The sequence below is a fragment of the Plecotus auritus genome (assembly GCF_963455305.1).
Source record: "Plecotus auritus genome assembly, chromosome: 13".
Taxonomy (NCBI): Eukaryota; Metazoa; Chordata; class Mammalia; order Chiroptera; family Vespertilionidae; genus Plecotus; species Plecotus auritus.
Window position 1 is genome coordinate 15,427,821 of NC_137779.1, and position 12,034 is coordinate 15,439,854.

Genomic DNA, 12,034 nt, shown 5'->3' on the forward strand with positions numbered 1-12,034 from the left:
GCCCCTGCCCCTGCCCCTGCCCCTGCCCCAGCCCCAGCCCCAGCTGATGGCTCTCAGGTGGGTGGAGTGGGCAGGTGGTCTCCAGTAGGTGTTACCAACAAGGCAAGTCCCTGTGCTCACCTTTCAAGTGGTGGCTCTTTCAGACTTTCTAGAAAAGCTGAGTCCTGCACACAGGTGGCAATTTCTTAGCACGAAGACCCTGAAGGTGGGGGAGGGCACACTGGGCCATAACGGGCAGGGCTGTCCCTACCTTCTCCTCTCTGCCTCCCTCCCATGCAGCAGCCCCGAGGACACCTGTGGCAGCCGACGTGGGGCCCTGGGTGAGACTCCAGGGGAGTCCACACAGCAATGCCTCTGTTCTCCGGGATGGTTTAGTGCCATGTGGACTCACCGCGCTGCTCTTGGCAGGACTACAGAGGGTTTGGGGAGGGGGGTGAGGAGAGGAAGCCACAAGGAGCCTGTGGCGGGAAGCAGCCCGAGGCTGGCAGGAGCTGGAGGAAACAATCTTGGATGGCACCGGGGGGTGGGCCTCTGTTCTCCTTTCCCTGGGTGCCAGTCTGCTCCTGGCAGCTCTGGGCACGATGGTCATTCCACCCACAGTGGACACAGGCTCTGCCCTCATTGCCTCCATGCAGATCAGAAAAAGAGGCCTTAGGGTCCAGTAAGTCCTCTCCACAGGTTAGCTACCCAGGACAGAGGAAAACATGTCCACGCAAAGATGTGTCCACAGACGTCCATACCACCTATCCGTGGTGGACAAAAAGTGGGAACAACTCAGTGTCTATCAACAGGTGACTGAATGGATGACAGCATGTGGTCCATCCACAGAGTGGAACATTAGTCCGCCATAAACAGGCATGAAGTTCTGAAACATGCTACTTGGTGCTAAGTTAAACCTTGAAAACTTGATGCTAAGTTAAATAAGTCAGACTCAAAAGGCGACATATTGTCTGATTCCTCTTATGTGAAATGTTCAGAACAGGCAAATCCATAGAGATGAAAAGTAGACTAGTGGTTTCCAGGGGCTGGAGGGAGGGGCATGTGGAGTGGTTGTTTTTGGTGACGGGGATGTTCTAGAGTTAGGTATTAGTGATTGATACACAATTTTGTGAATGTGCTAAAAAATCGACTGAGTGATACACTTTGTAAGGGTGAATTTTATGGCATGCAAATTATATCTCAATTAAAATGTTCTAAGTTGGATTGCGGTGAAGGTTGCACAACTCTATGAATGTACTAAAAGCCTTTGAATGGCACACTCCAAACGGGTTGTGTGGTGAATTGTCTCAATAAAGCTGTTATTGAAAAATATATAAGCGCAAGGCCAGGGCATGAGAGAAGGACTAGGTGGCCTTCCTATTGGCCTCCATGCAGAGCAGAGGCGCGAAGGGATTGGAACGAGCTTCGTGTGTTGGGGGGAAGGCGAGGAGGCCTGTTGGCCTGAGCGCAGAGTGAAGGCAGAAAGCGAGGCAGGCCTTGGGAAGTGGACTCAAGCCTTCTCCCGTGGGCCTGTGTGCATGGCGAGGTGTGGAGCCCGTGGCCTGAATGCGCAGCTCTGATGGGTCCCCACGGTGGGATGGGGGGCCCAAGGCCCTCGCTGAGGCAGCACAGATGAAGGTGGCATTGGGTGGTATCATGGGCTGAATGGTATCCCCCCAAATTCCTAGTTGCATCTCTAACCCCCAGACCCCCTGAATATGACTATGTTTGGAGATAGGGTCTTTACCGAGGTGATTCTAGTTCAGCCATGGGCAAACTACGGCCCGCGGGCCGGATCCGGCTGTTCTATCCCATTCTCTTGCTCTCCCCTCCACTCCTTTACTTTGAATTTATATTAGTTCACACAAACACTCCATCCATGCTTTTGTTCCGGCCCTCCGGTCCAGTTTAAGAACCCATTGTGGCCCTCGAATCAAAAAGTTTGCCCACCCCTGTTTAGATGAGAGCGTATGGGTGGGTCCTAATCCGATCTGACTGGTGTCCTCATAAGAAGAGACTAGGACACAAATACGCCCAGAGGGATGACCATATGAGGACACAGGGACAGGTGGCCATGTACCAAGGGAGCCAAGGAGAGAGGCCTCAGGACAAAGCAATTCTGTCGGCACCTCGACCTTGGACCCAGCCTCCAGCACTTGAGAAAACACATTTCTGCTGTGTAAGCGCCCAGTCTGGGGTGCTCGTTACAGCAGCCCCAGCACACTAATACGGGCTGATAGAGCAACGTGGGCGCGTTTTAAATACATCTGAGCATACTGGTACACTCGGTGAGACTCAGCAAGACTTACTGAAGGACTAGATGTGGGGAGAGGACAAGCAGTGTGCTTTGGAGATTAGAGCAGCTGGTGAGTGGCGATGCCACATGTCAGGTGGGAAAGCCGGGAGCAGGTAGTCTCCTCATGGGCCCCTGGAGTGTGCGAGGTCTATGAGGCTTTCACATACTGCTGTCAGGTGGCCGCCAGGGGGGTCTGGAGTTCTGGGACAAGAACGCAGATGCGCCCTGGGCCCTCGCCTGAGCTCGTCTGCAGCCTCCCACCCAGGCTCCTTTGCTATGGGCACTCCACGACGGTCCCCTCACCTGCCTCCTCTGCAGCAAAAGAGAACAAAAACCAAGAGGTGCCCTTGGGCTGGTGTCTGGGGGGAGTGGTCTCTTCCCTTCCCCATTAGTTCTGGCCACTGTGCCCGTAAGGTGCCACGTAGAAGCCAGGCCGAGGTCCTGCTCTCAGGGGTCTGATTCAGGGGACAGGGTGACTAACAGGTAAGTGAAAAGCAAGATGTGCCCGAGAGCGATGCAGCGAGGTGCTGGGCAGCGAAGCCCATCCCGGAAGGCCAGTGGGCTGAGGTGGCAACAAGGGGCAGCAGCTTCCAGGAGCCGGGGGCGAGCAAAGGCCCTGGGGTGAGATGGAGTTCAGTCTGAGGAAAGAGCGGGGAGAGGAGGGAGCCAAGGAGACTGCCTGAGGGGAGGGGCTGGAGTGGTCACCAGACGGTCTCCCCCACCCCGGGATCGGACCCAAGATGACAAGGAGTTTGCTGAAGGCAGCGCAGCCACTTTGGGAAGAGGTTACAGCCGCTTGACCTTCTGTCAACAGTGATTTCTTAATGATCGCCTTAGATCCAGGATGCGGGAAAGGGGCGTCATCCACGCAGGAAAACACGGAGATGGCCGGGGGGCCCTGAGGGTGTCTGGGACTTAGACACAGTCTGGTGCCCCCTCCCCACCCAGCAGGCGGTCCGAGGAGCGGCCGCCGCCAGCACGGAATGCGCCCGCTCACTCAGCACCTCCCCTGGAGCCTGAGACGGCTGCGTTCTGCTCTGACGCCCTGCATGTGAACCTCGGCCAACTCAAACACGCTCATGTGGGGCTGCTTCCTGAGTCAGAGCACTGCAGGCCAGGCTGGAGTTTCAGCACAGCTCCCGGCCCTCCAGGCTGCTCTCCACCAGCTTCCCTCCTCCATCTCTGGGCCCTGCCACCACCCACCCCACAGCCCAGGGCCCCTGGGACCTCCCCCGGTGGAGTCCAGCCTCATGGACCCATCACGATGTCTCAGAGGCATGTTAGGGGCAACAGGCTCTAGGGACACACTTTCCTCCCATCCCTCCTTCTCCCCCACGCCTGGTGTAGCCATCCCTGACCACACATTCGAATGGCCCTCTCCTCTCCACTGTCCTGCCCTTGTCCTTCAGGCCCATTGTAACTCAATAGATGGGGAGTCTCCACACCATCCGCTTTGTTCACCCCCACACTGCTGGCCAGAGACAGATCAATATAAATTATCCAGTCTGTAGAACAGAGAGATAAAAGATTGATCAACAAAAAGATGAGATTTTTATAGAATGTATTTTTCTTTTTTTAGTATATATATATATATATATATATATATATATATATATATATATTATTTATTTATTTTTTAAAAGGTCTCACACATTTATTACTGAACCATCCTACTATTGCAGGGGGAAAAAATCAACAGAGAAAAATCACAAGTCCATTAATTCTCCAATTAAAATGCCCCAACTGTCCAGACAGTAGCATCATTTCAATCATTTAAAGGTGTAGGCAACCTGGATACAGCATAAATATGTGAATCATCTTTCATGTGTGATTTCTCATAGGCCCAGTTTGGTTCTTCTCCAATGTCTCCTCTTCGAGTTGTACCTGATTTTATTACCAATTTTCATCCAAATCCATTGGGGAATGGGCCGATTCTGCTTTTGTTTCTTGGCCAGGAACCTCTTGATCCTGAAAGTCTTGTGGGAAGACATGGTGAAGGAGAAGCGAACGCACGCACCTCAATGGCGGAGAAAGAGAGAGAAGGAAGCGGAAGGACCAGTATATATATATTGTTATTGATTTCAGAGAGGAAGGGAGAGGGAGAGAGACATAGAAACATCAGTGATGAGAGAGAATCATTGGTTGGCTGTCTCCTGCACACCCCACATTGGGGATTGAGCCTGCAACCTGGGCATGTGCCCTGATAGGCAATCGAACCATAACCTCCTGGTTCATAGGTCAACGCTCAACCACTGAGCCACACCAGCCGGGCTAGACTGTATTTGTCAAAGATGGCCACAACCATGTTTCCCTCCCACATGTTCTACTAGAACGTTGACACTCCCCTTTGAGTGTAGGTGATCACATTCTGTCTTATAAAGAACTAGAGGCCTGGTGCACGAAATTCGTGCACAGGGTTGTGTGTCCCTCAGCCCAGCCTGCACCCTCTCCAATCTGGGACATCCCTCTCACAATCCAGGACTGCTGGCTCCCAACTGCTTGCCTGCCTGCCTTCCTGATTGCCCCTAACCTCTTCTGCCTGCCAGCCTGATCACCCCCTAACCACTCCCCTGCCAGCCTGATTGATGCCTAACTGCTCCCCTGCCAGCCTGTTTGCCCCTAACTGCCCTCCCCTGCAGGCCTGGTCACCCCTAACTGCCCTCCCCTGCAGGCCTGGTCACCCCTAACTGCCCTCCCCTACAGGCCTGGTCCCCCCCAACTGCTCTCCCCTGCAGGCCTGGGTCTCCCCCAACTGCCCTTCCCTGCAGGCCTGGTTGCCCCCAACTTCCCTCCTCTGCCGGCCTGGTCCCCCCCAATTGCCCTCCCCTGCAGGCTTGACCGCCCCCAACTGCCCTCCCTTGCAGGCCTGGTCCCTCCCAACTGCCCTCCCCTGCTGGCCATCTTGTGGTGGCCATCTTGTGTCCACATGGGGGCAGCCATCTTTGACCACATGGGGGCAGCTATCTTGTGTGTTGGAGTGATGGTCAATTTGCATATTACTCTTTTATTAGATAGGATAGGTAACAGCAGAAGTGACGCCCTACAACTTCTGAGGCCAGGTCATAGAAGACAAGGCAGTGTCTGCCGCAGGTGCTGGAGTTCTTGTCCTCAGAGTCTGGAAGCCCCCGCTGTGGGCTGCCAGGCCAGCCCCCCTGCAGAGACAACAGGAAGAAGCCTGGAGACTTCGTGGAAAGGGGTGTGTCCAGCCGGCTGCTCCAGTTCTTTACATTCTCTGCCTGAAATCACAGGAACTACCCAGCGAAGCCCTCCTGAATTTCTGACCCACAGAAATTAGGATATAGATACACAATTGATTTTTTTTATGTTGATCTTGGACTCTGCAACCTTGCTGGAGTGGGAAGAAATCTACCTGATTTCACGATGCACTCTATAGCTACAGTAATTAAAACTGGGTGCGATTAGCAGAGGGATAGACACAGAGATCAGTGAAACAGAATAGAGAACCCAGAAATAGATCCGCATAAAAATGCCCAACTGGCCCTAACCGGTTTGGCTCAGTGGATAGAGTGTCGGCCTGCGGACTGAAGGGTCCCAGGTTCAATTCCGGAAAAGGGCATGTACCTTGGTTGAGGGCACATCCCCAGTAGGGAGTGTGCAGGAGGCAGGTGATTGATGTTTCTCTCTCATCGATGTTTCTAACTCTCTATCCCTCTCCCTTCCTCTCTGTAAAAAATCAATAAGATATATATTTTAAAACAATGCCCAACTGGTTTTTGACAGAAGTTCAAAAGTAAGCCAATGAAGGAAGGATACAATAAATGTTGCTGGAGCAATTGGACATTGGTAGGCCAAACAAATAAAAAATACTTCAACCTAAATCTCACACCTTATACAAAAATTAACTCAAAATGGAATCATGGACTTAAATTTAAAATGTAAAAATGACATCACTGATCATCAGAGAGGGGGCCAGGACACACCTCAGAACACGTCGGCAATGTTTGCCTGTCTCTGTCTGACTTCTCTCACGTAGCATAATGTCCTCAAGGTCCATCCATGCTGTCACTATGGGATGTCTCTTTTCTTTCCTCACAATAACCTCAAAGACCAGGTGCAGCTCACACAGACACCCTGGACACAGACGAGGAGACCGCGGCGGGCCTGCTCCAGACCTCAGGACGGCGAGGCGCCGGTCCCGGGCAGGGCTTCTGAGGGCTCAGAGGTGCTCTGGTTGGACCCCTGGTTAAACCGGTGTCTGCCATGGGAATCTTGGACCCAGACTCTGGGCAGGAGGGCAGGCAGAACCTTTGTGGCTGTCTTGGCAGCAAGGCCCATGCCCGGCATGCTGGCCCTGCTCCCCGTGGCACAAGTGGGAGACCAGCCCAGCAATGCTCTCCTGCTCTCATGATGCACACCCCAGACATGTCCACTCTCCTGGACCCCGATTGGCCATTGCCTGCCCAGGACCCCTCTGCGATCAGCCCTCATGGCCCAGCCCCTCCCTTCAGGCCTGTGGTCAACATCTCAGGGGGGCCTGGGACGTGCTGACCGTCCCCTTCCTCCTGCCTGTGCTGCTGTATGACGTGGTCGGGCAGGGCAGGTGGCCGCTGTGCGGGTGGGAGGCACCAGTCCTGCCCACACTGTGCCCTCACCTTGTGCACGGCTGACTGGGAAGTCCCGAGGGAGAACCGGTTTAGCACATGGGCGGTGGGTCCTGCCGAGGAGGCTGAGCATAGCTGCTCATCGGGTGCGAGTGGAGAGTGGGGGACAGGACGCCCCCTCAGAACACATCGGCCCTGTGGGTGGTTGAGAAGAGTCGTGGCTACAAAAATAAGCCTTTGGTAAAAGCTTGAGAGAGGGGAGTGACTGCCGGTGACTCCTTTTTTCCTACCTGGTCCCACTTGGGTGTCCCCAGGTCCGGCTCCCAAAATCCACCTGCTGAGGCCTCTTTGGTCTGAACGCGCTCAGCCACACCCACTCTCTCATCTATGGGGGACCCTGATGGTGGCTCTCATCAGCCTCCCAGCAGCCCCCACAGGCTCCAATTTAAAGACAGCCTTTGGGCCTGGTAGGCGTGGCTCAGTGGTTGAGGTTGACCTATGAACAGAGGTCACGGTTTGATTCCTGGTCAGGGCACGTGCCTGGGTTATGAGCTTGATCCCCAAAAGGGGGTGTGCAGGAGGCAGCCGATCAATGATTCTCTCTCATCATTGATGTTTCTGTCTCTCTCCATTCCTCTCTGAAATCAATAAAAAATGAATGAATGAATGAATGAATGAATGAATGAATGAATAAAGACAGCCTTTTTTGGACTAGGGAGAGGACAGGCACGGACTTCAGCACCAACGGGGAGCCCTCCCCAAGGGTTTCGTGTGGCTCTGGCCTGTTGTGGGCCAGGTATAGGGAAAGCCTTGTGGGGACTGAGACCAACTGGGAGCAGAAAGGAGGAGTCCAGAGGCCCCACCCTCACCCTGGAGGTGGCAGCAGGAGGCCCCACCCAGGCATCAGAATGGCAGGGCCCCCCCCCCATCCCTACCTGCCCTCCTTGCCCCCCTCCTCTGATGTGTGCCTGGGGAAGCAGAGGAAGCCCGGAGGGCCTGCAGCCAGGAGGAGGATTGGGGAGGGAAGGAAGGACGGACATGGAGCTGAGACCTCCGGTCCCTGCCCTCACCCAGGTGTGGCCAGTCACCAGAAATCAAGGAAACCAGTTGACAGACTCCAGCTCTGAGGACTCTGGCGGCGCCTTCTCACCTGGGTGTGACCAGCAGCACATTTGCACTTGCACAGCCACCCGCCTCCCCTCCCTGGGTGGAGCGGTGCCCTGCAGCCCAGCATGCACAGGGTGGGGTGTCAGGGTCACGGCGGGACAGGGCCTGGGTGGCTGGATGGTGGGCCTGGAGCCCTCGCTGCAGCCAGCTTATTCCGGGGTATTCTGATCCATCTCTGGCTTGATGATGCTCAAGTGGCAGACCTGGGAGCTGGGGTGCAGTGGGTGGCTGGAGCCAGCCTTTGGAACCCCAACCCTTGGTCTTCCCCTGGCAGAGAGGCAGGTCACAGGGAGGAGTGTGAGCTTCCCACAGGCCTGGCTGGCTGCCTGGGGATCTAGGTCACCAGTGCTCTGGCCCCACGTTCTGCCTTTCGCAAGCACGTGTTCCCGTGGGATTTTTTTTTTAAATGCATGAATGCCTCTGGGAGAATCTCCACATTGGCACCATTTCATATCTCCACCTCTGGCTTTTCACGAAACCGCAGAACTGCACTGAGGTCAGAGAGCCTTGGGGGTGTCAGGACGCCTTAGGGGAGGTTGTGTCCCGCCTCCTGGTCGCCCCCTTTGGAGGGCCTTGGGGGGCACATGGTCAGGCAGCTCTTCCCTACAGCGCCACAAGGCACTCAGGGTCCCTGTCATTCTGGCCGCAGCCCTGGCTGTTCTGTGTGTGTCCTCTCCCGGAGCCCCACGCCCTGCACTGCAGGTGGCGCCCACCACTGCGCTGGGTCCTCGGTCCCAGGCCCCAGGCTGGCTCCCTGCCCCGGAGCACAGGCGCCCTTTGTAGCCCTCCTCGCGCTGCCCAGTGAATGGGGGATGTGGTGTCGCCCTAGGCTCTGCCCCACTTGGAACCCTGTTCTGTCCCCTGCAACACACAGGCCGCTTTAACAGCCGGGCAGGCCCTCCTGGCAGGGGCAGCTGCTGGGACTCTGCTCTTGAATCGGCCTGTCTCCACTGGTGAGGGGAACCCGTGTGTGTCCTGACCCCGCATATTTACTCACAAGGAGATCAAGAAAAGTGTTCTCTGTCGCCCCTCACTGCAGACACATTTCCCTGTGTGCTCGGAGACAGCCGTCCGCCCCCTCCCCAGAGCTCCTGGCCCCACACCCCGCTCAGTCAGGCCAGGAAGGACTGGGGATGGCGCCACAGCCTGGGCTCCCTGAGACCCATGGGGCAGGGCTGGCGGTCCAGGCAGAGGGCACAGGGAAGCCGGGAGCTGCCGGCAGAGAGTGAGTCAGCAGGCAGGGCGGCCTGGCCGCCCGGAGCCCCGGGTGTGGGATGGTTTCAGGTTTTCTCGCAGGTATGGCTGAGCCAGGACAACAGGACTGGCAAGGATGGGCGTGGGAGCAGTGCCCCCAAGCAGACAAAAGCAGGGTCAGGAGGGCATCTGGGCCATCCGGTTGATAGAGTTCAGGGTCAGACAGGGCTGCCTCACAAGGACAGGCCCCTGGCCAGGCTGGGAGCACGTCACACCCATTTGCTGGAGGGAGGGCTGGGCCTGGAGGCCTGGCTTCAGCTGTTTGGTCTTAGCACATGCCACACTCTGATTCCTGGGCTATGCATGGGCACAGCGCCCATTCCCAGCTGGGGTCGGGGCTGTTCCAGAGAGGACCATGTAGGCAGAGGGCTGCAGAGTGCCCTGGGCCCTGCTCCCGTCATCCTCGGTGGAGGTGGGTGGGGGTTTGAATTCACCTGCAGCGGACTAGGAGCTACCCTCTGAGCCCCCTGGGAAGCCAGGTTCCAGCATCTGCTGGCAGGAGACACTGACGCTTGACCCCAGCCTGCACTGCCCTCCACAGCCCTGCATCACACACTGAGGAACAGGGGCGGAGGAGGGAGATATTGGACATTGGGGTACAGTCCCCCGAGCCACAGCAGTGCCCTGGACAGTGTGGCAGGAGGGAGGGGAACAGGCGGGACTATTGGTGGCGGCTGACAGCAGGTGGGGAGAAGGCAGCAACAGGGCAGGGTGCTCACCATGGAGGGACCCTGAGCAGAGCGCCCTCCTTCAGCCAGAGCGGTAGGTCCTTCCCTGGGTCCTCACTGAGCTTCGACCTGCTCTGTACACTGACCCCACACCCTACAGTTGGGGTGAGCTGGGTGACTCACAGCCTCGAGCCTTACTGTGGGCCTTCCCAGACATACCCCCAGGGGGGGTCCCACAAGCTGCCAGGCATGGGGAGCGTCTCCCCGCCACCAGGGTTTCTCCAGGGGGCAGTCAGAGCAGGAAGGGGTATCTCAGGGCTCCTGGCTTCTGGGATGCCTAACGTCCCAAAGAGAAGGTTGGGTCTTGTCTTTCCACGCTGCCCACCCAGCCCCCAGCCCCCAGAGCGCGTGGACCAGGTCACTGCACTGTCTGCAGCCTCGCAGGGTCTTTGGCCCCATGTGCCATCCTGATGTAGGAATGCAGGCCTGGTTTTTATTTCAAGTTATGAAGATTTCTCTTGAGTGGATTAAAATCATTTTTTCTAGTATTTTTGATATTTTTATTTATTTCAGAGAGGATGGGAGAGGGAGAATTAGAAAAATCAATGATGAGACTCATTGATTGGCTGCTTCCTGCACACCCCCTACTGGGGTTCGAGTCCACAACCTAGGCATATGCCCTGTCAGGGAATTGAACCCGTGACCCTTCAGTCCACAGGATGACGCTCTGTCCACTGAGCCAAACCGGCTAGGGCTGGATTCAATGCATTTTGAACTGATGTAAGGTCCTTCCTTGCTGTGCCTCTGTCTAGATAAAGGGACATGCCCCCTCTCATTGTCCCCTCTCCGCAAGGACAGTCTGCCCTCTGTGGGCCAGCATGACTGGCAGGTCCCTTCCCTCCAATCCCCGGGAGGGGGTCTCAGCATCTCACCTGTTTTGCTCAGCTTGGCCTCTGCCTTGTCCTCAGATGGACTGAATATTCTAGAGCTTTGTCATCAGTGGCCCCTGCTCCACCGAACATGTGTGTCACTTGCAGCAAGCCTTCGGGCCCTGGCACCTGCGTCACCTACCACTCACTTGTCCGTTTGTCACCATCTCCCCACAAGCTCCTTCCGTCTGATGTGACCACACAGACACCCACGAGTCTGAACAGAGGGGAGAGAGACTCCACCGGGCTAAATGCGGCCTCTTGAGAATTTAACTACAAGTGGTTTTGTGTGTGTGTGTGTGTGTGTGTGTGTGTGTGTGTGTGTGTGTGTTTTGTCTGAAAAGCGTCAAGCTATTTGTAGCCCAAGTTGGTTGAACAGATTTTTCTGGGTGTAGCTTATATTTGTACTCATTAACTTCTTTTCCTTATGAATTAAAAAGTAGCATTTTTTTTTTCCCACCCAGGAGTCTGTTTACTGCTCTCTGTATCACAGCCAGCACTTTGCCTGCTGGGGAAGCCGACAGTCCCGCTCCGGGGACCACAGCTCAGAAGCAGGTAGAGGTGGCGTGTCCGGGCCCCACCCTGCTGCCCCTGCCCCTTCTCCGTGTGCTGTTTGATGGACAAAAGCTGTCTGAGGGCTTTGCCTAGACCATGCCATTGGCAGTGTCCGGGCTGGGAAAAGTGAGAGAGACCTTTCTGTCCCACTGGGCAGAACAGGAGGCGCATCCTACGAATGTGCTGGCCGGTGCCCTCCCGACCCATTTCCTGACTCCAACGACATCCCAGACAGATTCCAACAATATCAGGAATGGGTGCTGCCATCCTGAGGGTCTCTCAACCAGGCAGGGGCAGCTCTGGTGTGTCTGTGGTGGGATTCGGGGCTGTCCCCTGGACTCACAGTCAGGGGTGACCACAGCCCCAGGGCAAGGAGCAGCTTTGACCCTGGTCTTCCCCGACTTCTCCTTCGGGGGAGCAGCTCCCGGTCCTCCACACGGTTCTCCAGATGTAAAATGCTGCCTTTCTCTAATCCAGCTGCATTCTGTCCGTAATCTTTTGGAGCATACTTAATAAGAATCAGGTTTACGTGGTGCGCCTTGTCTCTCCTGTCTCACAGGAGAACTGCTTCAAAACTCAGAATCTTGCCTGGCTGGCACGGCTCAGTGGTTGAGCGTCTACCTA

The 12,034-nt window shown here is 55.9% G+C and overlaps 1 protein-coding gene across 1 annotated transcript; it reads right to left on the minus strand.

Moving 5' to 3' along the window:
• Positions 1–4,110: 4,110 nt before the first annotated feature.
• Positions 4,111–4,266, minus strand: LOC308238619 (large ribosomal subunit protein eL39-like; the record flags this gene model as incomplete). Its single annotated transcript, XM_080650813.1, has 1 exon — positions 4,111–4,266. One exon carries the CDS (start codon positions 4,264–4,266, stop codon positions 4,111–4,113), a length of 156 nt encoding a protein of 51 aa, XP_080506939.1.
• Between the last annotated feature and the right edge of the window lie 7,768 nt (positions 4,267–12,034).